We start from the raw sequence: 27,235 nt of genomic DNA on the forward strand, positions 1-27,235 counted from the left end.
ATTTACCCACAGAGAAAATTTACTATATTAATGATCCTTCTTGTTTATTCTAATTATTCATGCCTGAGGAGAAAAACTGACTATATGCCTAAGTTTTTACATACTTCTGTTTTCACCTCACTGTAATTGGCACGTGGATGAGTAGGAATTTAGCAGAAATCAGGGAGTTATTAACACTTCATAAAGGGGAAAGCTTATCATTATGGCAGCATGTTATTCCTGACATAGAGCAAAACTGATTTCAAAAGGAAATTAAGACTCTGGAGCTAAAGCTGAGGTGTCAGCCATATATTATCAATCAGAAATTTGTATTTATAAAAGTACTGGCCACATGTTTTGCAGCATTTTTTCAGCATGAATGTACAGAGTTGTTCTGACATCAGAACAAAATATGGGCAAAAATACCAGGGATTTCAAGCTCCCATCTGGAGCCCATCCCTATGATATGAGTCAATACTTGTATCCAGTTCTCCTAAAATTTAGAAAACTCTTAAGGCTTTTGATTTTGAATAATCTCCTGAGTGACCCTAAAAAAAAAAACAAAAACCCCAAACATATTGAACACAAGAAAATTTGTTTTTTAGACCAGCAATTTAGACCACCAATTCTGTGCAGTCATAATGCTACGTATGTTTAGGCCAATCTTAGCAATAATTGCATTGCAGGTAATATATTAAATGATTTTTAAAAATCAGCATTTGGCAGTAACATTGATATTAGGTGAAAGTTACAAATAATTTTTTTTTAAGTACAGAACAATGTTTTTAAAATTACAGAACATAGAGAGGTTTGTTTTCTAAATATCTCATCAAAATGGAAATCAAAAGGGTTCTTGACTCCAGTCCGGACCTGGCAGCTCATTTGGTGCACTACAATACACAAATACAGTAAATACAGCACTCATATTTTGCATCTGTGATCTGGCATTAATATTTAGCTATCTTTTGCTTACAACAAAATAACAGAAAAGCTCTGTAACAACCAGTAACATAAACTTTAAGGATGGTTTTATTACAGACAGGTTTTTGTTTGAACACAAAAAAAGGAACCCTACATCCAGATTTTCTTTATGAAGATTTTTTGACAGAAAGCTTTTAAAAAGGAAATCCTGCATGGAAATCACACCCCTCAGAATCTTCCAGTGTAATGCTGTAAGACTGAGGCTTAGCTCAGATTAATTTAAGAAGTCATGTTAAAAAGATAGGCACACATACCACCTTCTAAAAGGTATGTTGTTTTTATAGCTCAGTTATGAGCACCTGAAACACTGGCAAACACATTACTGCTCAATGGTTTGCATTTCAGCTTTGGCATTCAACCTTACTGGCCTGACTATGAAGAAATATTTACATTTGTTTCAGTTTCTTTTTCCCCCAGAGTAACATAACTCCTAGTTCTAAATGAGATAGAACAGTAGCTTATTCACAACCTCATCTGATGTAAAGACTGTGAGAAAACTGATAGTATGATTAATTCTTTCACATTATCTTGTATTCCTTCCTCTTTTATAACCTTCCTTTTCTAAAGTTAAGAACAAACTTTTCCTAACCTTCTGGAAAGCCTGAGCACTCTATTTTCTTGTGGAAGATTAAATTTATACTCAAACAAGACAGTTTTAGTTTTTTACATACTTAATGTGCCATACTGCTGCACTTCAGAGACTGCCAGATGACTAAAGGTCTTTTTCAACAAAATGATCACCATATTTACATATGTCATGAATGCTTGCATGCACTCAGGTATATGTGGTTCCAAAAAGGACCCAAATGTATTCCTTTATTGAGTAATTATATATATGCATGCACCTTATTCATTAGATACACATCATCTGTTTGATAACCTGAACATACAGCTGTATTTGGATTGAAATTTTTGTCAAGTCACCTATATACAGAGATGTCACATTTGGATACTCTCCAGGATTTCCTTGGATATTTATAATCAGAGGATGACAAACCAAGCTAATGTGACTCACCAGAGTAGAATAAGCAATACTTACATTTAGCTTTTTTAGCACAGCTGGACAATATATTAAAAGAGAACATATATATTTTTTTATTAAAAATGGAAATATCTTTTTAAAATTATAAATGGAGAAAGTGGATTTTGCTGCTATGAGATTTCATACAATCATTTTAAATTATAAGATCTAGGCATCACAATATTCTAATATGTTAGCATTGCCATTTATGAGGCATCTAGGCCAATATACTGCATGAAAATATGCCATAACTGCTCTTTATTTTTTTTATCATTAGCTAAAAGGAGACAGTGACATGTTTTTCAATAAAATGCCAACAGGCTGAGTGCTTTCTCACAGCTGGTAAAACCAAACTATTAACAAATCACAAGGTTGCTTTTTCTCGTATGTAAGAGAGTTGCCATGAAGAATTTGGAGTGAGATGAACGTTCCTTTATTTCAACAGTTATACTGTGTTCTTCCATTAACCCTACATCCCATACTGTTCTTTTGATCACCACGGCACAGTAAGACAGTGGTGAGGCTCAAAGCATGTAGTGTGTCTCCTGTGACTCTACATGGGTCATTTTGAAGGTCATTGGTCCTAAAATGGCAGTAAATGTACTGATGAGTCACTGAGAGGTGGGCTGACAACCTATAACTGATACTCCAGAAGTTTTGTGTAGCAGTCTCTCACCTTTGTCCTACTGGGTACTACAGCATGAGTGTAGCACAGTCTCATTCACCCAGCTGCTTCAGCATGGATCCACAAGGAACAGTCCCGGCATGCTCCACCATTTCTGATAAGTTCTCAGTTTTCAGCCCAGCTTACTTCATTTGCCCCATGCACTGCCCTGTCCAAAATGGGGTTCAACCAATACAGTAATCCAAGCTACCTTAAACAAAAAATAGGAAGAGACAGTCAAATAAGACTTCCAGTAAACAGCTCAGAAGAAAAATATTACCTGATATGGGTATCTATAAAGTAATCTCAAATTTCTGAAAGCAGAAAAATTATTAAATTCTTAATCCAGGCAAGGAACAAGACTCAACTGGCCAAAACTGCTTTTCATTCATTACAAAATCACATCATTCACTGTTTTCTGGCCCTAGTTATCATGTCTACAGACTATTTTGGACCTGTTTTGAGCATACTTCAGGTAAACTGAGTAACTTGAACAGGTTTTGAACATTCCTGCTTAAATCAGGAGTATCATTAACTCCAGTTCAAATTAGGTATGGCTTTGTCTAGCTGGGTCTTGTACCCTCCAAAGACAGAGTTTATAGCCTCTCTGGGCAACTTCTTCCAATGCTTCCACCTTTTTAAGTCTAGCTGCTTTTGGGTTTTTTGTAGTGTGCATCTCACAAGCTGGCTTCACTCTGATTTGTGGATGACTTGTGTGTATTATAGAAATGAGAATCTTTTCCCTGTTTCAACATCTTTCCAAGTGTCTATTAGTTTGTGTCTCATACTATCAGAGCTCATATTTCTATAGTATCTAAGATAAGACTGCTTTACTATCACATTTCAACTATAAGGACTTAGCAAGTCTTTCAACACTTAATGGCTTCCAAGACATTTGCATAGCCTTCACAGAATCCTACCAAGGCAGAATATCACAAAGAAAACTGAAGACAAGACATATACAATGACCTATCAGGCAAAAGTACTTGTATTCAGGCACTATTGAAGCTGTGTCTCTTAATATATTTTTACACCTGCAAAGAAATACAGAACTCCCTACTGAAGAGAAATGTGCTCAAAGTATACAGAATACTTGTAACCACTTTACTCACTTTCTGCTTTGTTTCTTTCCAAGGAATTTCCCTCATATTCAGGCATGCTGATACTTGCCAGATAAACTGAAAAATACTTTACTGAACAGCTACAACGATTGTACTGAGATAAACCTTGTTGATTAACACAACCTATAACACTATTTTCAGCTAGATTGTCTTTTTCATCATTCAACAGCAATGTCCTAGCCATGAATCTCTAGGTATGGGTAGCAGTTTTTTAAGCCACTGCTTTTTATACTGACCTCTCCGGCATGTCTCATTAGGATCTTTTACTGTTTCCTGCTTCATGTCCTTCAAGATATGATTCATAACTATTCTGATATATTAAGGAAAAAGATGGGAAAGAAAAAAAAAACAGCAAAATGCACAAAGGATATGTAGATGGTCACACTTAATCAAATCTTACAATTTGCTGCTGATGTACTGGAGGACAGCATCTCAGCTAATGTTTATAAAACCTTCATTAGGTCCTAGTGCTTGAATACTAAACCTGAGCCAGCCTCACCTGTTGTGAAACACAAACACTTTACCACAAAATATGACCAGTGATACAGGACAGATGAAATAATCTTTTAAACTCCTCTTTATATAGCCTTCATAAAACTAATGGTGTTGAGTCTGGAGGATCACATTTCAGAAAATACCTAAACCTAGAAGAGAAGTCCAAATTCAGATTTTATATGTTTTATCTGAGACTAAAGATAAAATGAAAATGAGGAGAAGCAAGAGATGGGTTTTTACTGTTCTTCATATTTAATAAATTAAGAAGTAATGACTTTAGATTTCAGCAACAAGGACTCCAAACCATGTTGCACATTGAGGACATCCCCTGTATGTCCCAGCAAACACTGGAATTGGTGGCCTGGACATGCTGATGACTTGCCAGGAGTGACACAGGAATAGCAGGCCATAACTCGGGACAGGGAATTAACTAAATGACTCAGTGAGTCTCTCCCCATTCTGCTTTTCTGTGATTTCATATGTATTTGAAATATTTTTATTTTGCAAAGAAAACTTTTCCTACTGTTCCATCTGTATTTTTTTATTCTTGCAGTGTTACACATAATGTTGAAGGTCCTAATTACTAAAACCCTGAATCCCCTTCTAAGGTTTAATATATTCTTCAGAGCAGGGTCATGTGAATTTTTGTCTAGACAGCATCACCAGTATTGCAGGCATTATAAAGTAACTTTATAGTACATTACTCTCTTTCTCTCCCCAGTCTGCCCTTCAGCAGTTACAGAAAAACACAGCCCAGATCTTCTCACAACAAATCTGTTGGTGACAGATTGATCTTCAAATACTTGCTTTTCTGTATACGTATATATGAGCAATTATCACAGTACAGTAAAAGGTCCTTTATGCTTTTTTTTCCTTTTTATGTAAGACTTGATCATGATAAAAGCATATGGTTTTCAAGTATATTCTACTCACATGAGCAGTTGCACATTTGCTTATTTAATATAAGGCACTCCTCCTGAATATTCCTGAGAATCCTGGTATTCAGAGCTTTTACCACTCAGGAGAGTCCCCTCTCACTCTGGAGTTAACTGCATCGTGTACAGTTTGACAGACCTTGGCCACAGGGTTTCTTTTTCAAATCCTAAAAAACCCCACAGGCTATAGTCCTGGTTCATTGCTTATTACTTCCACTGTCATTATCAGATAAAAGCAAACTTGACTAAAGACACATGTATCACCAATCTGTCAGAAGTCTCTGACAAGTTAAGATATCACGATGTGGAAGAAATAACTAAGCAAGGATTCTTTTTTTTTAGTGCCGAAGCTTTAGGCATCAATTTATTTGAATATAAGTTTCTTCTTCACTAAATGACTAGACAGATTTATTTAAATCAGAGAGCTGTGCACACCCTGAGAATGGAGTCAGATGAAACTACAAGAGAGACTGAGTTCCAGGACCAAGCAACCCCTTTCTAGTTTTTCCACAACTGAGCTAAAGACAGGAACCTCTGGCAATAAATGAACAGAACAGTCAATGGCAGCATTTATCTCCTAAAGAGGTGGTTACACCTGACAGACTGAAAATCTAAGCACTCAAAAGAAAGTTAATTTTATTTATTCAAATATCTAGAAGCCAGATTCTCACCTAGAACTTCTGCTGAACTGCATATAGTTACACAGGAATTTTTCAACCACAAGTCCGCCTCAAAATTAGGACTAAATTATCAAATACATTTTTAGTGCAAGTAAAAGCCTCCAAAAACACAATGGGGGATAGGCAGTCACTTTTCCTACTGATTCCACTCCTCCTGTCCATGCCTTGTTAGTGCACACTTACACAAGGACAACCCCCAGGGTACCTAAAACTTCACATAGGTTGCTGCACCCAAGGAAAGGGCCTGAACACATGACGCCTTCCCCAGCCCATCAGTTCCAGATCTACTCATAGTCCAGGCAGCTGAAACGGCTCCTATTCCATTATGGTTGAATAAAGAAGATGCTGTTATATTGCCACAGGTTGTGTCTGGTGTAAGGAGGTAAGAGAGGCTCTGCAAAGCAGTGGCAAGTGCACCCAGGGCACAAGGAAGAATAGCAGCAATCAATGTTTCAAAAGTACAGGGCCCAACAAGCTGAATAATCTCCCTTGTAAATTAAATCTCATTTCTTTTCTACATGTACCTTTGCATTTATGTTAAATACTACATGAACATTAGTAAATGGTGTTTCCCATATACAAATACAGCCATTTTAAATGTCTTCCATTCTATGCATCTTAGCACATAGTCTTTAAATTTTCCTGTACTGGAGCAAATTAAACACACATGGTTAAGAAAAATTCATACAGCACACATTTTTTGCAGGATCTTTGTACCCAAGCAACTATGGCAGTCTTGAGGCATTTCACCATTAAGACCTCTTTCTTATCACTGACGTCCTGAAAGTATTGCAACAATACCTAAAACTTATTTCTAAATATTTCTAAATATTCAAAGGTGATTAATTTGCTTTATACACTTTTCAATCTGAAATGTACATTAGTATCTATCTCCTACACAGATATTCACTAAAAGAAACCACTCTACTGTACATATTCTCCCTTTAGCTCAAATGAATAGTCAGCTGTAAGGAAGTTATTCTATTATTAATTTTATTAAAACATGAAAATAGACCTTTGCCTAGACATGTTACTTTGAACTCTCATCCCAGGATTTTCTCTCCTCTGATTGTATACTTACAACCACAGAGTCCATTCAAGCTTTATTAAAACATAATTTCACCAAAGTGAAACCTAACTGAACTATTAACCTAGTAAAAGCATTTTTCATATGTACATTCAGAGTTAGTGCCTGCCATGCAAGATGACTTGTGCCTAGTGCCACCTTAAATCTAACCTTCCTAAAGCCACTCAACTTGCCCCACAGCTCTGCCAGCACAGGCCCAAGGAAAGCCGGGGCAAGCCAGCTTTCTGGTTTTCTACACTGTATTAGATCATTTTGTCTTGTTAGTAGAAATGAGACAAGGGCAAGGCCCATCTGGAATTAAATTTGGACCAGGATGTCAAAAACAAAAAGAAGAATGTCTCTAAATACATAAGTAATAAAAAAAAAGTAAGAAGATGCAGAGAAGGCAAAGCTACTGAATGCCACCTTTCCATTGGTCTTCACTGACAAGACCAGCCCTCAGGAATCTCTGACCCAGATCAGGGTAAAGCAATGTTGGAACCAAGACTTTTCCTTGGTCAAGAAGGATTGGGTTAGAGAATACCTAGGCAAATTCAACATACACAAGTCCATACACAGTCCAAAAGTGCTGAGAGAGCTGATGGACATCACAGCTGTGCTCCTTATGTTCATCTTTAAAAGGTCAGGGAAATCAGGCTTGGTGTCTGAGGACTGAAGAAAGCAAATGTCATCCCAGTCTTCAGACAGGGCAAGAAGGAGGATGCAGGGAGCTATCAGCCAGTCAGCTGCACCTCAGTCCCTGTAAAGGGGATGGAGCACCTCATTCTGGAGGCCACCTCTATCCACAGGGAAGAAAAGAAGGTGATCAGGAGTAGTCACCACGGATTCATTAAAGGCAAATCATGCTTGACCAACCTGATTGCCTTCCACGATGAAACAACTACCTGGATGGATGAGAGGAGAGCAGCAGATCTTGTCTACCTTGACTTCCAGGCCTTTCACACTATCTCTAACAATGCAAACTCATAGGAAGAGTGGACAGGGAGGCAGATTGAGAACTGGCTGAACAACAGATCCCAGATCAGTGGCACAGGCTCTGTTTGGAGGCCGGTCACTCCTGGTGTCCCCCAAGGCTCAGTAGTGGGCCCAGTCTTGTTTAATTTATCCATTCATTCAATGACTCAGGTGAAGGGGCAGAGGTCTCCTCAGCTCCTCCTCCACCTTCTTTGGCCCTGGTGAGGCATCATCTGGAGTGCTCTGTCCAATACAGGGCTCTTCAATACAAGACCAGGAACTCCTGAAGATGTCCAGCAGGGAGTTACTAAATTGATCAAGAGTCTGAAGCATCTCTTGTCTGAGGAAAAGCTGAGAGAGCTGGACACCTTCAGTCTCAAGAAGGGACGACTGAGTGAGGACCTCATCAATGCCAAGAGGACAGAGCCAGACTGCTCAGTGGTGCCCAGCAATTGGAGAGACAAAGGGCAGAAATTGATGCACATGAAGTTCCACCTGAACATGAGAAGAATTTTTTTACACTGCAGGTGACCACACACTGGAACAGGTTGCCCAAAGAGGTTGTGGAGTCTCCCTTGCTGGAGACATTCAAGCACCACCTGAACACCCTCCTGTGCCATACACTCTTAGATAGTCCTGTCTGAGCCAGAATGCTGGACCCACTGGTCCCTTCCAACATTACCTTCAGTGGTTTTGTGATTTTTTTTTCTGTACAAAGCAGCATGGGGTGCTGCTGTTGAGAAAGGAAGTGTAACCACCTACTTGTCTGCTCAAGATGTAAAGCCGCAGATGGAAATACCAGCTAATCATTTCAGGAGTTCACCTGAGTAGAGCAGCCCTGAGGCCTGCCTCCACGAGTCACCGGGACAGCGCACTGACATACAGGGCCCGGCCACTGCCACCTTCCCCCCGGGACTTCGTCCGTGTCAAACCGCGTTATCGCCTGCACCCCCGCATAAAACATTAAGGCCGGCTTTTGTTGGAGCCGGCGGGATCCGGCGTCTCACGCGACAGCGTCCCGACTGAATAATTTAAAGCTCGTAAGGGATCAGCCTGACGGGCAGCGAGGCGCCCCATCCCTGACGAGCCCTGCGGCGCCGGGCCCGGCCGGGCGGGCCCAACCGGTTTGCGGCGGCTGCGGCTCTGCCGGCCCGAGCGGCGGCGGCGGCGGCGGCGGGCCCGCCCCGGGGCGGGGCGGCGAGGCCGGAGCGGGCGGCCCGGCCTGGCCGCTGCCGGCGGAGCGCCTCGAGCCGTGCTGCCCGTGCCGATGGTGCTGATGACCGAGCCGCGGTGCGATGCGGAGGAGCCGAGGGCAGCGCGGGCCGCCGGCCGGCGGGAGAACAGGGGCGCTCCGCGGCTGTGAGTAGCGCCCGCGGCGGGAGAGGGGCCCGCGGCGGCCGTGCCCGCAGCGCGGGCTGCGGGCGGGGGCGGCGGGCAGCCCCGCTCTGGGGCCGCGCTGTGAGGGGCGGCGGCCTGCAAGATGCCCGGGAAGAGTCAACAAGGGGGCTCCGCCTCCAGGCTTGAGTTGAGCGCGGACACCCCCGCTCAGCCGAGACCTGCGCTCCAGTTCAGCTGAACTGCGAAGTTACAGCTTTAGGAGCGAGGCGTATAAATACTGCTTCTAGTAATTTCACCCAACTGCCTGAAAATCTTTCTGTCCCGTGGCACTTAAATACAGTAATTGTGCTTAATGGCTTACGTTAAAGTGCGCGGGCTCCTGTGGGAAGCTGTAATTCTTTCCTCTGAATGTTAGGAAAGCCCAGAACTTTGTCGAAAGTTTACTAAGTCTAATACAGGCAAGAAACATTAAAATGGGAGTTCATGCTGATGTCCCAGAAAGCAGAGGATGTCCCTTCTCAGGAGAAGGATGGTGGTCACTTACTGGTCCTGGCATAGTTCCCCACTGGGCAAGCCCAGCGTGGCTATGCTCGTACTCACACTTCTGCTTTTTAACCTGAGAAGTACCGTAAAAATTGAGCAGGTGAAGAGGTTGGAAATATTTTTCATGAGGAAGAGGTGGCCCTGCTGGCTGGTAAAGGCTGTCTGCTTGGACTAACTGATGGGAGGTAGGGAAGTCAGAGTGCTCAGAGGGGTAGGAGGACTCCCCTGAGGCTGCTGACTTTGCCAGCCTCTGATGATGACTGGGAACGTCCACAGTTCAAGTTTCACTCGTGCATTGGTCTCTTGCTTCCTGCAGAGATTTCAAGTTTTTTAGTTGCTTGTGAGCCATGGCAATGACCATCACGTGAAAATGTTGCTGAAAACAAGCAGCCGTCTCTTTCCATACCAGCCTCCCAATTCACATGGGTCTTGGCAGTCCCAAGGGCAGTTTCTGAGAAGTTAAGCATCTGTGAAACAAGAAACTAAAACATGTGGGGCTTTCTTCTCAGAAGAAATTAAAAAGAGTTAACTACAGATAGAAGGTCTGTATCTGATTTTTCTCTTGAAAGCAGAACTAGGAGTCCCAAGATGGTATAAGGAGAGCATGGTCTCGGAGGCATTGAACATGCACAGGTAACTGACCACCTGTTTTGCTCCCAGGTGTTCAGTCTTTCAATCCTTCATCAGTTAACAGTTTTAGAAGCAAGGTCAGTCTTAGCCAGTGTGATAAACAGAGAAGTCTTACTCACTATGACTTGCTAGCTTTTTTTAGCTATCAATTTTTGCTGTTCAGTAGGTGTCATGCAGGGAACAGCTAGGCAGTATGTCACACTTTAAGATACAGTGTTCAGCAATAGTAGCCTGACAGCAGGAGGGTGGAAAGACTGGGAGAGGAAAAAAAAAAACTTGAAGAGGTTTGTCTTAAACTAGAAAATTGTTGAAGCATTTGCTTTTTTGGAAACAAAATTGGAATTTATTTTCCAGCCCCATTTTACTGAGAAACTTGTCTTAGAATCTCTTGCGTTCATTTGATTGGGAGTTAACCTCACAAGCCATGTATCTTTGGTTTGACTAATGTGAAGTTACAGGGGAGATTCAACTTCTGTTCAGCTCAAGAACAGAAGCATGGCTTTAATTCTGCTAGAAATGAAATTGTTAGAAGTTTCATTGTTGAAGATTTGGTATTAGAAGGTGTTGTACATAAGTGTGTATTTGGTGGAGCTTCATTCCCCTCATGTACTTCCAGGGTACAATATGCAACTAACAGAGCTCATGATGACCTCTATTTGAAAAAATATTAGCAAGGTTATAGAGGTTGGAATCTTTAGTGTTTTCCAAAGCTCAGGGTGAAGAGAGATTCATGTGTGTAGAGATTTATGTGTATACCATAACCTTTACTTCCTGGAGATATGCTTAGAATGTTGTTCAGTTTAGATATGAACTTCATAGCTTAATATGCTACTGCTGTCATAAAGGCTCCCTGGGGAGTAGGTGGATCTGAAGGAACAAAGCTGTAAAAGTATTTTGGGTTGTTTTGGTTTTTGGTTTGGTTTTTTTTCAGGGTTTTTTGGTTAGTTTTTCTTGAGTGTTTCAAGATTAGAAACTTCAAAGGTCGTATTTATCCAACAGTGATTCAGAAAAGTTAAGTATTTTCATACTGATTCAGGAAATGGGCTACTCAGGCATGTTTAGTGATACTTATATATTTGCAAAGTTTCCAGTAGAGCTCTGTGAGTTGTAACCCTGGGGAAGATGGGCACTGTTATTACTCAGACCCAAAATGGTAATGTGCCAAAAGTTTGTCATTATGTGTAGCTCCTTCCAAGCAAATAAAAAATTTGCGGACGGAAAAAACCTTCCAAGTGGAGCTCCCTAACCATTACCTCTTGATGTGGCCTTGGACCAAAAAGGAGTTAACCCTTGCACTGTATTTGGGGATTTTTTTTTATTATTATTGGGAAGTGGAGTATGTTTTATTTGTGATGGCACTGGACCTCCTGTAGAAGCTGTCAGCCTTATTTTAGGGACAGCAGGTGGAACAGATGTTTGACCATTGACAATAAAAGTGTGGTACATGAAGGAGAAATGGCAGAGGAGTAATAGGAAGTAGTTCACAGGCTTTGTCAGCATCCCTCTGCTTTATCCCATGCTTGCTTCTGATAAAGTCCCTGTCCACCACTTTCTGGTGCCACTGGTAATATTTGTTCTCATATAATTCATTCTGTCTGTATAAGTGTACTGTGATGGGTTACAGTATGGCAAGATTCTGCCAGCATTAAGTGGCACATTCTGTCCCCTTTTGAATCATTCGGCCCCCTTTACAGAATCAGGTAATGTCCAATTACCAAGTGTAAGTGAAGGGACCGGGACTTAAGAGTCTGAAATATGTGGAAAGGTTTTAATTATTTTTTTTTTGCAAAAATGCCTTGCGGGTACTGGGGAAAATATGCTACTGCAAGCAGTGGAAAATGCTTGCAAGCAAATTGGGTACTTCTGGGCAGGGAAAATGTGATTTTTATGGTTTGTTTGTCTGGCATATTATTCTGCTGTAACAGATGTTTCTTAATAACTGTTTATCAGTTGATAAATTAGAACAGAATTAATAGACTGACTTGTACTTAATCAAAATTCAGTTTTTTTTAAAAGTCTGTTAACTTGAGAAAAACACAAAATACAGAGGAAAATAGGGGAAGTCATTTATTACTGACTTAAAGTTTTATTTCAGCTTTGATACAGGTTAAATCCTTTCCAGCAGCCAAACTTCTGCTGTGTTGGGTTTTGGTTTTTTTTTTGTTGTTGTTGTTGTTTTTTGTTTTTTTTTTGCAAAGAGGAAAAGTGTATGTATGTGCTTCCAAAGGATGAAGATACTAACACATATTAAGTGTCATTTTTTAAATTGTTCTAGTAATTCTTCCTTACTCTTGTAGCAAAAGTTGTAACACATGATCTCCTAAGGAGAGGCTTGCAAAGGAAACATTTTCATTTATGTGTGTGACAGGAGTTTTCCAGTCTAGGTTTGAAACTTCATTTGTTCATAATGATGTTGTTTGACCACTTCTGGTTTTTTTCCTTTTTTCTTCTTGTCATTCCCACTGTGTTCACTTTATGTGCATGCTTAAGTTATAAAAACAGCTTTTGAAAAATAATTTTTCCATGTGTAAATGTGTGGTATGGATCTGAAGAGTTTTTTCTTTCCACCCAGGTTCTTCATATAGCTAATGTATTTATTAGTTATATTTAATCTGTGAGAAATGCTTGTTAGGTAACATAATAGCCACAACTTTGGGCAGCAGGATTTGATGATGGTATTTGACAGGTGATGCATAAACATCCCATCACTGTATTGTCTTCTTACTTCCATCTCTGTAATTGTTGCAGTCATGTGGTTAGAAATTATGTGCTTATCTAATGAGGCTGAAATTCATGATTTGTATGCTCTGTACACAGCTGTTGTCAAGTCCACGTATATCCTTTCCAATGAATCTTTTCAGACCTGTGTTACTTTAACTAAACTTCTACTTGGCACTGACTGTCTTTGCCTCTGTCCTTGAAAAATAGCACACTAAGGTTAGGGAGGTTAATAAGCTCCAGAAAGAGTGGCAGGAAATAATATATAGGCTGCAGATAGACAGCAGACAATTTCAGCAGAACAGAGAATGTAGAGGCAGACTGAAGCCTTCACCCTCTGTGGATAGCAGAGGGAAGCCTGGTTATCTGACTATGAAACAGCAGTTCTGTGCATCCCATAAAACCAGCCATACCCTGGCATGTCCTGGACATGCCTCAGTTTAGCCCTCTGGCCATGGTTTCAGTCTGTTGAAGATAGGCCACGTAGGCAAAAGACTCTTGATACACTTTTGTAGCTGCTATCTATGTTATACTAGTTCAAGAAGACCTGTTTAGATTTGTTCATCATTTTTCTCAACAGGAAGGAAGTTTATCTTACAGAAGTCCAGTAAATAAAAGGATTATATATATTCCTATTTGGTTTAGAGATATTTTAAAACACACGTAGTTATGCTATGTCCAGCATAAGAGTGAGTGTGTTTTGCCATGGAGGACAGCTTGTGGCCAGTGGAAAGGCTCAGATTCAAGAAGCAGGCTTTGAGAGCATTCAGACTCAGAAAAATAGGAAAAAAAAAATGGAGGAAATAGAAAATCCAGTTGTCCTTAGCAGGTGTCTGACTACCATGTGTCTCATCTGATCTGTATAAGACTACATTTTTCCAAGACTCTGGAAGGAAAAGGGTTCCTTATGTTCAGTGTCACAGTCAAAGGCAGTGTTGTGACTGGTGTTGGTTAGACCCATTGTTGGGAGCTAGTATTTCTTAGTGTGAAATAGAAGCTTTTGTATTCAATTATCCACATTGTTCTGGTCTTTTCCATTAACACATTGAGCAGTTGTGTAAGAATAGTCACAGGTTGAAAACATAATAATGGGAAATTCAGTATTGTCAGATCCTTGGTGAATGGTTCACTTCTGTCCTTAGTGAAATGTGTGATGAAACATCAAAAATGTACTCAGGTATTCCTTGAAACTTCTAATTTCATTTCATTAGTGTTGTGTTTTAAACAAGGAAAGCATGATAAAGTAGAGTAGATAGAAGCAGTGAGAAGTTCATTTTCATCTTATTATTTTTCATTTGGTTTTGTTGTGCACTACTCTTGCTGGGGAACCTCACAAAAAATGTAAATAAGATATTTAGGAGCAGAATCTAACACACTTTAAACAGGGAAATCTTATAAATGATTTTGGATTATCTTTTATGAATGCCAGTTTTCAAATACATTGTTTTATGAGAAAATCCAATCCTCCTTCTCTTTATATATAACCTGTCAGAAGAATACTTTTTTTCTCATGTACATTGATTAAAACAGTTTTTGTGCAGCATAGTGAGTCATTATTTCTAAACCTACCATAGAACTAAAACTGCTGGTCAAGGATTTCGTGGCAGCTTCACTTTTTAACAGCCAAGAATGGAATAATAGTGTTGATAAGATTATTCCCAAATCTCTGCTTTATAACTGCATTCTTAATAATGATTGTTAATATAACTGCAGGTGTCTGATTTCTTTTTTTTTTGCATTTTGGTTTTTGTGATTTTTTTTAGCTGTTTTTGGGTTTTTTTGTTTTTTAAGTATTTGAGTCTGATGTAACTATTTAGTTTTTTTCAAAACCACAGTTAGTGCTGAAAAACTGGCATCCAAGTAATTAAGGTATGCTTCTCTGGAGTTCTTCTTCCAGAAACCAGAGGTGCAGCTGCAGGCAATGAGGACAAACCTTTTTGATTATTCTCTGGTAATCTGGTGATTGTAAAGATACTTTTATTTTTTCAGATGGATACATATAGTTTCTGCCTAAGTTAAGGAACAGCTCTGGTTAATAGATGTTTATATGGTGGTATTGAACATAAAAATTGTACATAGTTGAAGTATTTATCTTTTTAATTGAATTTGGTATTGAACAATTGGTAGACCTGGTACTTAAGTGCATTTTTCTCTCTTTTTTGCACCTGAACAAATCATAAATCAGTATTTTTTCTTTTCCCTTTCTCCTGTCACTTTTGGAAGCTAAAGATAAAAATGTGAGTTAGGACTGTACACTTCATTTTCAGTATGAATTGTGATTATGTTTTTCTCTGCTTTGGGTTAGAAGGTTAGGTAGGCTAGAACTAGGAGATATGAAAATGTTTTCTCCTAAAGATTGGAAGCTGGTTGAATGAGAAAAACACATCCTCCTATCCAAAGTAGAGGCGAATTAATATGTTGTGCTTCATTTTCATATTTTTTTCTCCCCCAGAAATGTGTCTGTCAAAGATTTCTGTTATGTGCTAGATTTGACTATGCCTATGTTCGGATAAATAATTGTTGGTCATCCTACTGAAACTCCCATGGAAATTGCATTATGGAAGTCTTGTGGAGTTGAGTGAAGATACATACGAAAGAGCTTTTGGGTTTTGGAGTAGATATATGAAATGGAAACTCCTGAGAAGACAAGAGAGCTAAATGGCTTGTGTTCCTGTTCTAGTGTTAACTTAGTAAAATATCTTGTTATAGTGTCTCTGGTTTCAGAGCACAGGGAATTCTTCTATGAGGGTTGTTTTTTTTTTTTTTTCCCACTGCGGAACTTGATAGCAGTCTGGTTTTGATTAGACAGGGAATACAGACAGTTAATAATAGATGGTATTTAGAGCAGAGAATTTACATACTTGCTAATGACGTCTGCAGTGTCACAGTGATCTTGTTGATGTCCAAGTGGTAAGGCACTGTGAAACTTGATCTAGTTATTATGTGAAATGCCTATTCAGCCGTGGTGAAAAACCTGACTTTCTCTGTCCTCAACAGTGTTGGAGGGGTTTCTGTTCAGTACTGACTCCAAAATTTCATTTGCATTTTTAATAAAGACATTGCAACACAAACATATGATACTATTCACAGGTGAGTAATTGTTTTCTGAGAGATAGATGTGGAATAGAATGCAGCATTTCTGCAATTAATTAACTTGATATATAAAATTATTTTCAGATTTTGAAGAAGTCCTAAACAATTGGTTTCATTTCTTTTTTGGTGCTATTTGACATCAAGATTTCAGCTGTGCCTACAGATGTGTTTCATCCTAGAAATGCCCAGAGAAGCACGTGGTGTATGTGCAAGTGTGCCCATCCATATGCATGTTTTACACAGTTAATGCGCAGCTGTGTAACTGCCTCCATTATGCCGTGTTTGACTCTGATCTCATGAGAAGAACTAGCCTGCTCCTTGAACAACCTGAGGAAATTAAATCTCAGTCTGGTTCATACCTATTCATACTGGCAAACACACCTTCTCATGCAGGGTTTCACATCTTCACACCATCATTAATGTTTTGCTGCTCTCTGTATTTGGTATAAATCCATCTGTTGACTGTAGATGACCTATACAAAAGACATACAAAGTTGTGTACTTCACAGTCAGCTGCTTTCTTTTCTTCAGAGTTCAGCCTTAAGTACAAGCTGTGTACGAAATATATGGAATTTTACAAATGCCAAATGGATACAATTGTCTCAATCTAACATCTATTATAGCTGTTAAGCAGCTTTCTGCTCCTTTGTGATTAGAGTTGCTGTAGCTCATTTTCTGCCTGTTTTGATAATTTGGGAGTCTTAATGATAATTAGTGTCTAGCTGTCCATTTGCATGGTAAGAATGGTATGTGGTCTTCAAAGCAGATTAATTCACAACATTTTGCAAAATTGTTTCTGGGAGATGTGTTATCTCATATAAACAGTGGCTGTGTGCCACAGAACACTAGAGCATGGCTGTAAAGCTACAAGGAGACAGTTTGCTTCTGAGTGACCAGATTGTACAGACAGCACCTAAATCCTCAATTTGAGCGCTATTGCTATTTTTTCCAGTATGGAGAGGACAGCAGAAAGTATTTTCTTCAGTCCAGGTGAGAAGTAATTGAACTGTGTACAGTATGAATGCAAGCTCATCAGATAAAGCACTCCAGAATTTGATTACACAGGCAAAAGAGGTTTGTTCAGACTGGGGTGGCATAGAAAAAATATCTAGTAGAATGATGGGACATCTCTTCTGAAAGAAAACTTTAAGATTTTAGTCTTAGTAAAAGGTAGCTGGAGATGATTGCTTCGCAAGCACATGATAGGTCAAGGAAACTGAGTGCTTAGGAAGAGACCTGTGACCTGCAGCATGCTGAACAATGTCCTTCTGAGCATTGGTACATGCCATCTTACCTCTTGTAGTCATCTCTGCTTGAGGCATGTTGCTGGTATGTCTTTTGGACAATGCCTAGATAAGTCTTTTCATCTGCTCCATATTCTCTGCTTTTAAAAACCTTCCAAAGTCTATTTGAGATCCTTAAACATTTGAAGTCTGTCCCTTTGACTTTTAAGTTTCTATAAAAGTTAACACAGTCTTTTACCTGCATACTCATGTAAGGGTTCACACTACCTTGATTCTTTTGTCAAATCCTATCAGTCTGCCAACAGCTACCTAATCAATCAAACAGAACCAAAAGATACATAATGTCATTGTATTTGCGATCGATATTTTCTTATTAGTTGTACCAAGCATGGTTGTAGACATCTGGGGAGAAATTATTCCCCGACTTCTTGGGTTGATCATTTGGGTCTAACAGCTGTTGCAAAATTAATCCTTTTTGTATAACACAACTGAAACTGGACCAACAAGGCTTCTAAGGTAACAGGGTGATCTAATATGTATGCTCCATCCCCAGAAGGAGCATTGCACTAATGCTGAGTTACATTAAACCCTTGGGAAATATGCTTTGAGTCCAGTTTTGCAAACAAATGAAGATATACCTAACATATCTGATTATTCAACAGGTCTTTTTTCTTCCTACATAACTTATCCGCAGTGTGTGGACTGGCAAACTGGTTTGTCACAACTTACTGTGTTTTCTGAACTTCTAGAGCAGTTGTCAGGCAGACCAGGTAGTGTTGGTGTCCTGAGGAAGCTTTGTAGTAGGATTCTTGTGGTTGCAGGGAATTGAAGACAGTAACCACCATATGGTTCTGGAATTTTGGTCTCTGTTGTATATGCCTGAGAAGTGTTTGTGTCTGGTTCAGTACTGGGGTTGTCAAAGACAGCAGTTGTTTCTGGCCTATTACCATTTCTCTCTCTCATTGTTTTTGTTCAATGCTTTTTACTCAACCTATATTTGAAATGAACAGAGGCAAAGCTGCTATTTTAGATTAATGTATTTAATCTTTTTCCTCTTGAAAAATTCCCATTAATGTGGTACAGTAATGTGGTAATTTACACAGGGAGTCTGAATTTTTCAGGTCCTAATGAAGGTTAATGCCAAGCAAGAAAGTTTGGAGTTCAGAGAATTTTATGCAATACAAGGAACTTGACATACATCTGCTGTTTGTGTTCCCAGAAACCATTCAGATCAGAAGAGGTGAAGTTCCTCTAGCTTTTAAAATTTATTGATGAATAATGTGTTTCTGAACTACATTAGAATGGAACTTGGCCCACTACCTTGGTTTATGCATTTCATAGCACTTTCCCATAAACACAACTAATGTTTATGTTAACTAGCTTAGATGCAGTGTAGGATTCCACTGTAAGTGCAGGACTTGGTTTTGAAAATATTCCCTATGACAACTGTTCTCTATTTGGAAACTAGAGACAACTTCTTTTCTTTTAGCTATTATTTTAATCGGCTTGGTAGTAGTACCGAATATATGAGATTTGGGTTTGTTTTTTTTTTTTTTTTTTCATTTCAGTGGTCACAGTGTCACAAAGTTCTTTTGCTTTGCCCTGACATTTGTAAATCCAGGGGTTTTTTATGTGCATCTACTCCGAACAGTTGTAGTGAGAATCACTACAATGATTTTAAGTGCTCTTAATCTGTTTGTTGTTGTTGTTCCTGACTTTGTTGTTGTTTTCCTGACTTTTGTGCTCTTTTTACAGAGCATTTATGAGTACTAGCTCACTCATGAGAATGTGAGAAGTGCTTTAACTTACTTGTGATTTAGGGAAGGAAACATTCTTCTGATACTTAGAAAACATCTGCTGTGCGGAGCTATAATTATCAGTTTTTCATTATGTAAAGGAGGCTTAAGGATATAGGGTGAAGGATAGACGTGGTGAAACTGTATCAGCTAGTAGGAATATACCCTATTGCTCACTAGCAATAGGGTGAGTCTCCTCACAGCTGTACTGCTGTCCTCAGGAGGCATCCTGGAGAGGTGAGCAGGTTGGCACAAGTTAGCTCAGCATTCCTTCACACAGCTGTTAGCAGGATTAGCATATTGGGATGGCTGAGCTCTCTGCCACCTGAAAGCAGCTGGATGGAATAGGTTCAGATGCTAGAGATTCATGACTAGTAGAAATTAGCAGGGAAAACAGAAAGAATGGATGAGGGAACGGGAGTATGAATTGTAATTTAAAAAAGCAGCAGCAAAGCATCTAACCACACTAACAGATGTAAGTGAGAGGTAGAACCTGTGTTACAGGTTTTTTTAAAAGATACTTGTACTACAGAGACATGAGACAGGCCTCCTTGATAAGTTGGTAGCATTGCCATGTGAGAGTAGCAGTCTGACCAAAGCAGTAATGGACACCAGTCAGGCTTCAGGCTCAAGCAACTAATCTTAAAAACAATGCTGTGTTAGGTAGTTTTGTTCACTTGGGAGTTTCAATGCTAAGCTGCTTTTTTTGAACCTGGCAATTTTGCCTCACCCTGTTCCTTATCCCATTCATTTCTGGTGTTCTCTGGCCACTCTTGGAGTCCAAGGATTTGGGTAATAGAAACATAGCAAGACTGTGAATAAGACATTTTCAGGATTTGGAGATTTTTGGAATGCAAACTCCCCTATGCTTGCAGGGAGCACCTTGAGTAGGTAGTCTGTCTGTCTGTTTAGAATCTCAAACAGCATAAAGCTGCTTATTTGGATTTTTTAGGCAGATTGGGTTCCACTTGAATGTCATGAATTTTCTATTTAGTTGTCATTTATGTTGACTGAAAATAAAAGCTGATGATTCATGGTCAAGGCAGAGCTGATCCAATGGGGAAATAATAGGGTTTTTTTTCTTATTGTCTTTGTGTATAATTGAAAGGATTGAAAGTCACAGTAATAACATGTGACTTTGGGGAGTAGGAATTCAGTGCCCCTGTGGTGGGGAGTGCTAAGGGTGCTGAGGAAGGCTTAGATATGGAAATAACTGCTCTATGTGAATATAAGATGCCTTGAGAATCCTGGCATTTGTCCTGTGACATAAGTTCTAGTTTAGCTGTGAGGTAGGATAACACCTCATTAGACTTCAATTAAGGTGAGGCATATCTTCTGATCTTACTCATCAGAGTGTAATAAAAGCAAAAGATCTTTTTGTTCCCTTCCTAAAGGAAGATTAAATTAGTTTGAGAACCTCTGTTAACAAAATTTTTGCCTTAGTAAGAAAAAAAATTGTTCATAGTAAAGACATTGTCACATGATGGCTGTAGTCTTGCTGTAAAATAGCAGAAATTAAACATTTTAATGGAAGGCTTCTGTAAATGGAGTCATTCAGGCTAGGCATTAAAATAATGGGTGACATGGTTTGGCTTTCCTTTTTAATCCTAAGAGCATCCTGTAGTTTTTGTGAAGCTTCAGGTTTCTGCAGGCAAGTGTGTGTATGTATTTGTCATGTCATTTTAAAGTATCATAATTCTTCACACCCTGTTATTAATAACAGCTCTTTTTCCCTAAATTTTCTGAGTTGTCTTTTTGTTGGACATTTATGGAAAGGGAAGCCAGGGGGAGACTCTAGTGGCACATTGCTTAGCTTTCAGACGCTGGGTCCATAACACACATTTCTGAAGCAGTGGCACATGCTGTGAAAAGACAATGCACTGTGGTGGCAGTGCTGCTTTTGTAAAATAAAACAAATACTTTTTGTATGTGTCGAGAAACCTTTATTGTGAAGACTCTGAATATGGCCTCTGACAGAAGATGGGAAGTGAGAGGCAAAATAGGACCCATCTTCCTCTTGCAATATTGAGCCACAAATAATCTGCTAAGCATCAAGTGCTGTCATGCAAGATGTTCTTTCCATGGCTTGCCAATCAAATTTATTTCCATTACTCATCTGAATCTAAGTACTGAACATGGAATGCATTTTTCCTAAACAAGACATTATCTTCAGAACAGGAGCTGGAGCTACAAATTTTATGAGTGCTGAGATATCCATGGCAGTCTTTCAATTTTCTGCTTTTCATTGCTGAAATTCCAGTACTGGAGCTCAGATGTATAGTACTATCGAGTCCGTAGGCAAAGATTTTTTCAGGATCTCAACAGAAATATAAGTTACGATTTTGTTCTTTAATATATGCTGTATTGTCAACATGTTGCTGTGGCATTCAGCATTACTGTGAATCCTGTAATGCACACTTCTATTTCTTTGGTTCTGCAGTTCAGATGGAGAAAATGGAACTGAAGAAAAAAGAAAGTCTGGAAAATCACCCACTGTGTCGCTTCAGACCCCTGCCAGTGAAATGGAGTATTTTGATGACCGGAAAAAAGTTGATGTTGATAGGTAATGTCAAAAATGCTGTAAGTTTTCTTCTAATAATATAATTTGAATGGCTGCAACCCACTTCAAAAGTTAGACTGGGTGGCAATATTTATCAGATATCCTAGGGTTAGCGTGCACACTCTGCAAGTGAATTGGAATCCACGCACCTTCCTTAGTTGCTCTGTTACCCATTGCAAGCAATCAAAATAGAATTTAGACTCTGAGCTGGTTTAGTTCCCCTCTTCTAGGAAAAAATATATTGCACTCTTTGGTGCCACTGCTAGTTACATTCCTTTCATAATCAATTTGACAGGCAGTCAAACAGAGCTGCAGTTTTAGTCCTGGCCTGTTTCCCAAACACTTTCATGCTGGAATATTGATTGCCCATGGTAAAACTATGACATAAGTTTTAATTTTGGACTCTGTGCCATATATTGCATCAGATTTTTTTAATGTCCCCACAAAGACACTCATTCTTCTTTTGTTGGAGAACTGGAATGCATTTTAAGTGCTTCTAAAAGAAGCTAAAATCCCACATGGATGGCTTGAACTTTTGCATCCATTTCACTTTGTCAACAGAACAGTCAGTGTAAAAGTCACTGATCAGCCTGACACTGTTGTTTTGGCCACAAGGCAAATATTTTAAAAAACATAATTGAATTTTATGAAGCATCTTTGAGGGAAAAGTATTTGAAGAAATGTGTTATCATTTCCTTTCCCAAAACATTGCAGTCTTACCTCTCATATGCTATAATTGACTATTTTTGGTGAACGCTAAACATAAGATTTCTGCCAGGCTTGCAGTTTGTTTCAGTTCAACCTGTACTTTACATAAGCACAAAAATACATGTACTCACATATTTCAGAGTTTTCTTCTATGAGGGACTGCCTGAGATACGCAGCTAGTTTCTCTGCTGTTCAATATCAGATTGCTATACAATCTCTTTACTACTTTGTTTCCATGACACTCAGGGTTTTTCTTCCTTTCACTCATATGGTGCAGTAATGGAAACTTTTTTATCACCTTTATTTCCCTACTGTATCTTTACCACAACGTATTTTTCAGGTCATTTAGTGTGAGTCCTGTGATGTGAGTCCTGTGCTGTTCTCTTTGCATCTGAGGGCTTCTGAAAAAGAGCTACCTGATTTTATTAGTGTGTTAATATGCATTTATTCTGTGCCACATCGATCTAAGAGAAAGTGTTCTGCTCTTTCTGATTTATGAAACAGTTGTCCTACTTCTCTGTTTTTCTGAAGAATATGTGTTATTGATTCCTCCTGTATAAAACAGGCAAAACTGATTTTCCCAGCCATCCACAGAGAATTTGTCTATACCTGTTTGTTTTTTTTTAAGTTGTTTGAGGTTTTGGTTGGATTTCCACTATAAATGACCAGAGCTGTACAAATTCTACTTGTGAATTAAAAGGAGACCTCCATCAGACTGTCATATTCAGCGGACTGATGCAGTTTAGGAAAAGATACACTCCTCTTTATCTCTGCATAATCCTTGATGAATTAGATAAATTATCTGAAGGATTATTATGTTCCATGGAAAAGCACATCCTGTTGATAACTTACCAAGACTAATGAACAGAGGCGAGGCTTTAATGCTTTAAATCAAATGCATTTAAATCTTCAGGACCAAGAGCAGCACAGACAGTCCAGTTCTGACAATCAAAAGTGACTCCAAGATTGAAAGGAAAAAACGTGCTTCAAATCAGGTAAGACAAAGGCACTACTTGTCTGCTTACACAGAGTGAAAGTAAACACATAACTACCATGAAAGGTTTTTATTTAGCAACACTTTAGTTCATGGTTCTATAAGGACACAGGTTTCTTTGTCATCAGTGTATTAAGAGTCTGAGTAAAGCACAATATAGCCTTAATAGCCACATAGGAAAAAAGGAGGATTTATTGTAAAACAAGTGGGCAGAATGGGAAGGTGTGTGGGAGACAGGAAGTGGAGCAGGTCACTTGATTGTCAGACTGTCTAATGAAGTATGTGTGGTTTTGTTGTCGGGCTTTTTGTTTTTTAGCTGAAGGCAAACGCACACTTTCATAAGCTGTTTCTAGATGTTCCCATTGATGAGCCACTGAAACAAAGTAAGTATTAATCCCATGTTGTTGGCTGTGGATCATAGATAATGTTGTTACCCAGCAAATGTGGTGATGTATAAGAGGAGCTATCTAAATTTTAAAAACTTTTAACTCCAGTTATTAGAGCTACGGGGCCTTGATCCACATGCAATAGGCATTTTGTTGTAATCTTGGAAAACTTACTTTTCTGCATGTTTGCTGTATTTGGAAATTGTACCCCACTTTGCCGTTCCTGGAGAGTAGCCTAATGCAGTATTTTTTGGTACTGAACCTTGCTTAATAAAGGAAGTACTTGAGACAGCATTAGTCAAGTGAATTAGCTTGAGTTTTCGCTGTTGATGTTTTAATGATGTAGTACTTATAAGAAGGGAATTTTACACAGACATGTATAGCAAATGTTTCTTGAAAGGAATGCAGGGAAGGAGGTTCATGAGTGAAATGGTTTGCTCAATGTTTGTGAAGTAAAAGCAGTATTACTTTAAATGTGTTACATCTCTGTTAGACATCTAGTTTAGACAACAGCCATAGAGCTGGTAGTTTAAAGACAAAACCTTTCATTAAGCTCTTCACCTTTAAGTAATACAGTTGCCTAGAAGTTAGTAAAAAGTTTATAGGAAGCTGGGTCGTATTCTCTCAGAAAATAATTTTTGACCTTTGGAGGCCAGTTGCATGTTGCTATTCATTTTATTCATTTCAGTTATTGTCCTTCAAATACTTTGAGTCTAAACTTAGGCCCATTACATCTTCTGTGCTTCTCAGTGTTAATTACACTTACTGAGAATTCTGAGTTTTTACAATGTTACTCAAAAGGTATAAACCAAAATATATCATAGCTTTGTAAAAAGAACAAAACAGTAGCCAAATTGGCTTGGCTTGGGTTCTTATTACATTCAAGATTATAGAATTTCTATTTGTTTCAGGCTTTACCTGTGCTCTGCAGAAAGAAATTCTGTATCAAGGAAAGTTATTCCTTTCTGAAAACTGGATTTGCTTCCATTCCAAGGTTTTTGGTAAAGACACTAAGGTTAGTAAAATGTTTATGTATAGAATGGTAATGCTATTCTTAACAACTTTTTCATCACCAGAAGTTCAAATTATTATGCAAGGCTAGAATAGTAGTACTTCCAAGTTTTATTGAATACAATCATTATTTATAAGTGATGCTTGAAATATAGTCTAGAACTGAACGTATTATTATTAGAGACTGAATCTCTTGTTTAAGGACTTTGTGTCTGAAAGAAACAGATGAAAGGATCTGACAAGCAGCAGTAAGGGCACTGTCAAACCCATGTAATACAAATTGCAAAAATATTTTTCTTGGGGTAAGTACATTAAAGAGGCAGAGGAGCAGGAGGAATGAAGGCTGAAAAATATTAAGGGCTCCAAGGCTATAACTGAGGCATGAAGAGAAGGATCAAGCATATTAAGGCATTTAGAAAGGAAGAACTAAAAGTGGCTTTTGGCTTGAGTAGCAAAGCTCTCAGAAGGATTCTTCTAGCAGTCCCATTTTGCATAGAAAGAAAACAGGATAAAAGAAAAACAAGTTGACAAGGTTTTTACTTGTGAGCCCAGTATGCAGATCAGAGCTGATATGTGGACTGTTGGGAAGATCATAAATTGGTTTTTCTTGGTGATCCACCTAAAGCTTAGTACCCCTGAAGTGAATTATAAGCATACAGAAAAAACCAAAGACTTAGTCTGTTGATTTGGAGCTTTTGGAGCATGCTTAGTTTACATAAACTCCATTGGTTTTGACCTCTTCTGGGGAAACAGACCAATTTGCTTCAAGGATTTCTTTGGCTTCTTTGTTTCAGGTGCATCCTTGAACAAACTTCCTGGTTAAATCCAGTGCATTGAATCCTGAAATCAGTTTAGGGGTTAAGATTATCTCATTTCTCTGTGGTCAGTGTTTTGATGGTGTACTATCTGTTGTTAAAGGGCTTTTTATAAAGTGTAATAGGTTTATAGAATGTTTAAAATTATTGACAGCACATTGTCCATAGTGATCTTATGGGTTATTGTGTTCCACTACTTCGCCCAGGACTATTGTTCATTTCTGATTAATGGATTCTACTAGTCAAAGACTGTGTTAATGTGGATGGTTTATATATTGGTGAAAGCAGTATGACACAAAGGAAAGAACAACTGGTTGACTACTGTCATTCAATATTAGTAACAGCAATCTTTGCAATTTATTAAAATTTAAGCTGCTGTACTAGCAATCTTCTGTTCACCACGAACAAATGCAACTACTTCAAACTGGGGAACAGCTTTCTAATGTCAACTAAGCTAAATGTGTACAAGAATATTGTAGAACTTTACTGAGTAGAAAAGCTGGTAAAAATATGTAGAATGATAATGTAGTACTAGGAAATTATTTATCAGCAGGGTTTTGAATTCAGGAATGTATACATACATATATGCTGAAAAGCGAAAACATTTTACAAGATAGGGTAGAATAAACATTGGAAATGTAATAATAGCAATATTGCAAATTACTCAATTCTTGGTCTTATTTTCAGAAAACATTATGGGGAAAGTTAAGAGTGAAGGAGATAGTCCTTATCGTGTATTTGCAGCTTCATTCAGCTTTTAGGACTACCATTAAGAAAAAAGCTTGAAAATCAGGGATACAGTGAAAAATGTTGTCGTGGGAGAGGAAGGAGGAAATTAAGCTGTTCAGGAAGAGGAACATTCTTAGTAGTCAGATATACTGACAAAAGTTTCCAGGACACAAAGCTTCTGTTGCTTAAAATTTGTAAAACAATATAGGCTTAGGGATAAAGTGTTTTATTGTGAGAAACAGCAGATCTACACATTCCATTTAATTTTTGACAGGAGTTCTACCTGCAGGTTTGGGGTTTTTTTTTGCTGAAAGCTTTCCTGCAAGGGACAGTTATGCAATTCAGGAGTTTTGAGTATGCAGTAAAGACACTGTATATTCAAAAGCAAAAGATTGCTTCTGCAGGATTGAATAGGCATTGAAAAACTTTCTTTCCAGGTAGCACTAATTTGGCTATATATGTTGGCCTTGAGTCTTTCTTGGATTTAGACATTTTTTTACCTTTTTAAATTACTTTGTATGTTACCTGCAGGTAAACCTTTTATTCTGAAATAATTGTTGTTCCAGATAAAAGCATTTGTGATCAGAGATTCCATTTTTCCAAACCAATGCTGTGGGAACAGTGTAGTAAGCAAGTGCTGAATGGACACATTAGTTTTGATTACTGTAATGTTATCCATCTAAACTACACACAGTAGAATGCTGCTTACATCTCTGATTTAAAGTTCTTTAAGGTGAATGTTTAACTGAACTA

At 38.6% G+C, this 27,235-nt stretch overlaps 1 protein-coding gene and 1 long non-coding RNA gene across 16 annotated transcripts in view; one reads left to right on the forward strand and one right to left on the reverse strand.

The window, feature by feature from the left end:
- The window catches only part of LOC146763741 (uncharacterized), a 59,492-nt gene extending 50,478 nt beyond the window's left edge, over window positions 1-9,014 (reverse strand). For both annotated transcript variants that reach the window (XR_014951464.1, XR_014951463.1), the window contains exon 1: window positions 2,658-9,014. This is a non-coding gene — a long non-coding RNA (uncharacterized LOC146763741). The remainder of the gene's footprint in view (window positions 1-2,657) is intronic.
- The window catches only part of GRAMD2B (GRAM domain containing 2B), a 40,871-nt gene that overhangs the window by 2,173 nt on the left and 11,463 nt on the right, over window positions 1-27,235 (forward strand). For 7 of the 14 annotated variants that reach the window (XR_014951461.1, XR_014951462.1, XM_085567292.1 and 4 more), the window contains exons 2-5: window positions 21,720-21,842; window positions 23,461-23,542; window positions 23,858-23,924; window positions 24,839-24,942. Coding sequence is in view for 12 of the 14 variants with exons in the window: in XM_085567292.1 (XP_085423418.1) it covers window positions 21,720-21,842; window positions 23,461-23,542; window positions 23,858-23,924; window positions 24,839-24,942 (376 nt within the window). In the remaining 2 variants the exon portion in view is untranslated. Of the gene's footprint in view, window positions 1-9,106; window positions 9,277-9,320; window positions 10,713-21,719; window positions 21,843-23,460; window positions 23,543-23,857; window positions 23,925-24,838; window positions 24,943-27,235 lie in introns of those variants that run through there. The other 7 variants (XM_021525006.3, XM_085567295.1, XM_085567290.1 and 4 more) reach the window with 5 other exon arrangements.

The sequence above is a fragment of the Lonchura striata genome, chromosome Z (assembly GCF_050655825.1).
Source record: "Lonchura striata isolate lonStrDom1 chromosome Z, ASM5065582v1, whole genome shotgun sequence".
Classification (NCBI taxonomy): Eukaryota; Metazoa; Chordata; class Aves; order Passeriformes; family Estrildidae; genus Lonchura; species Lonchura striata.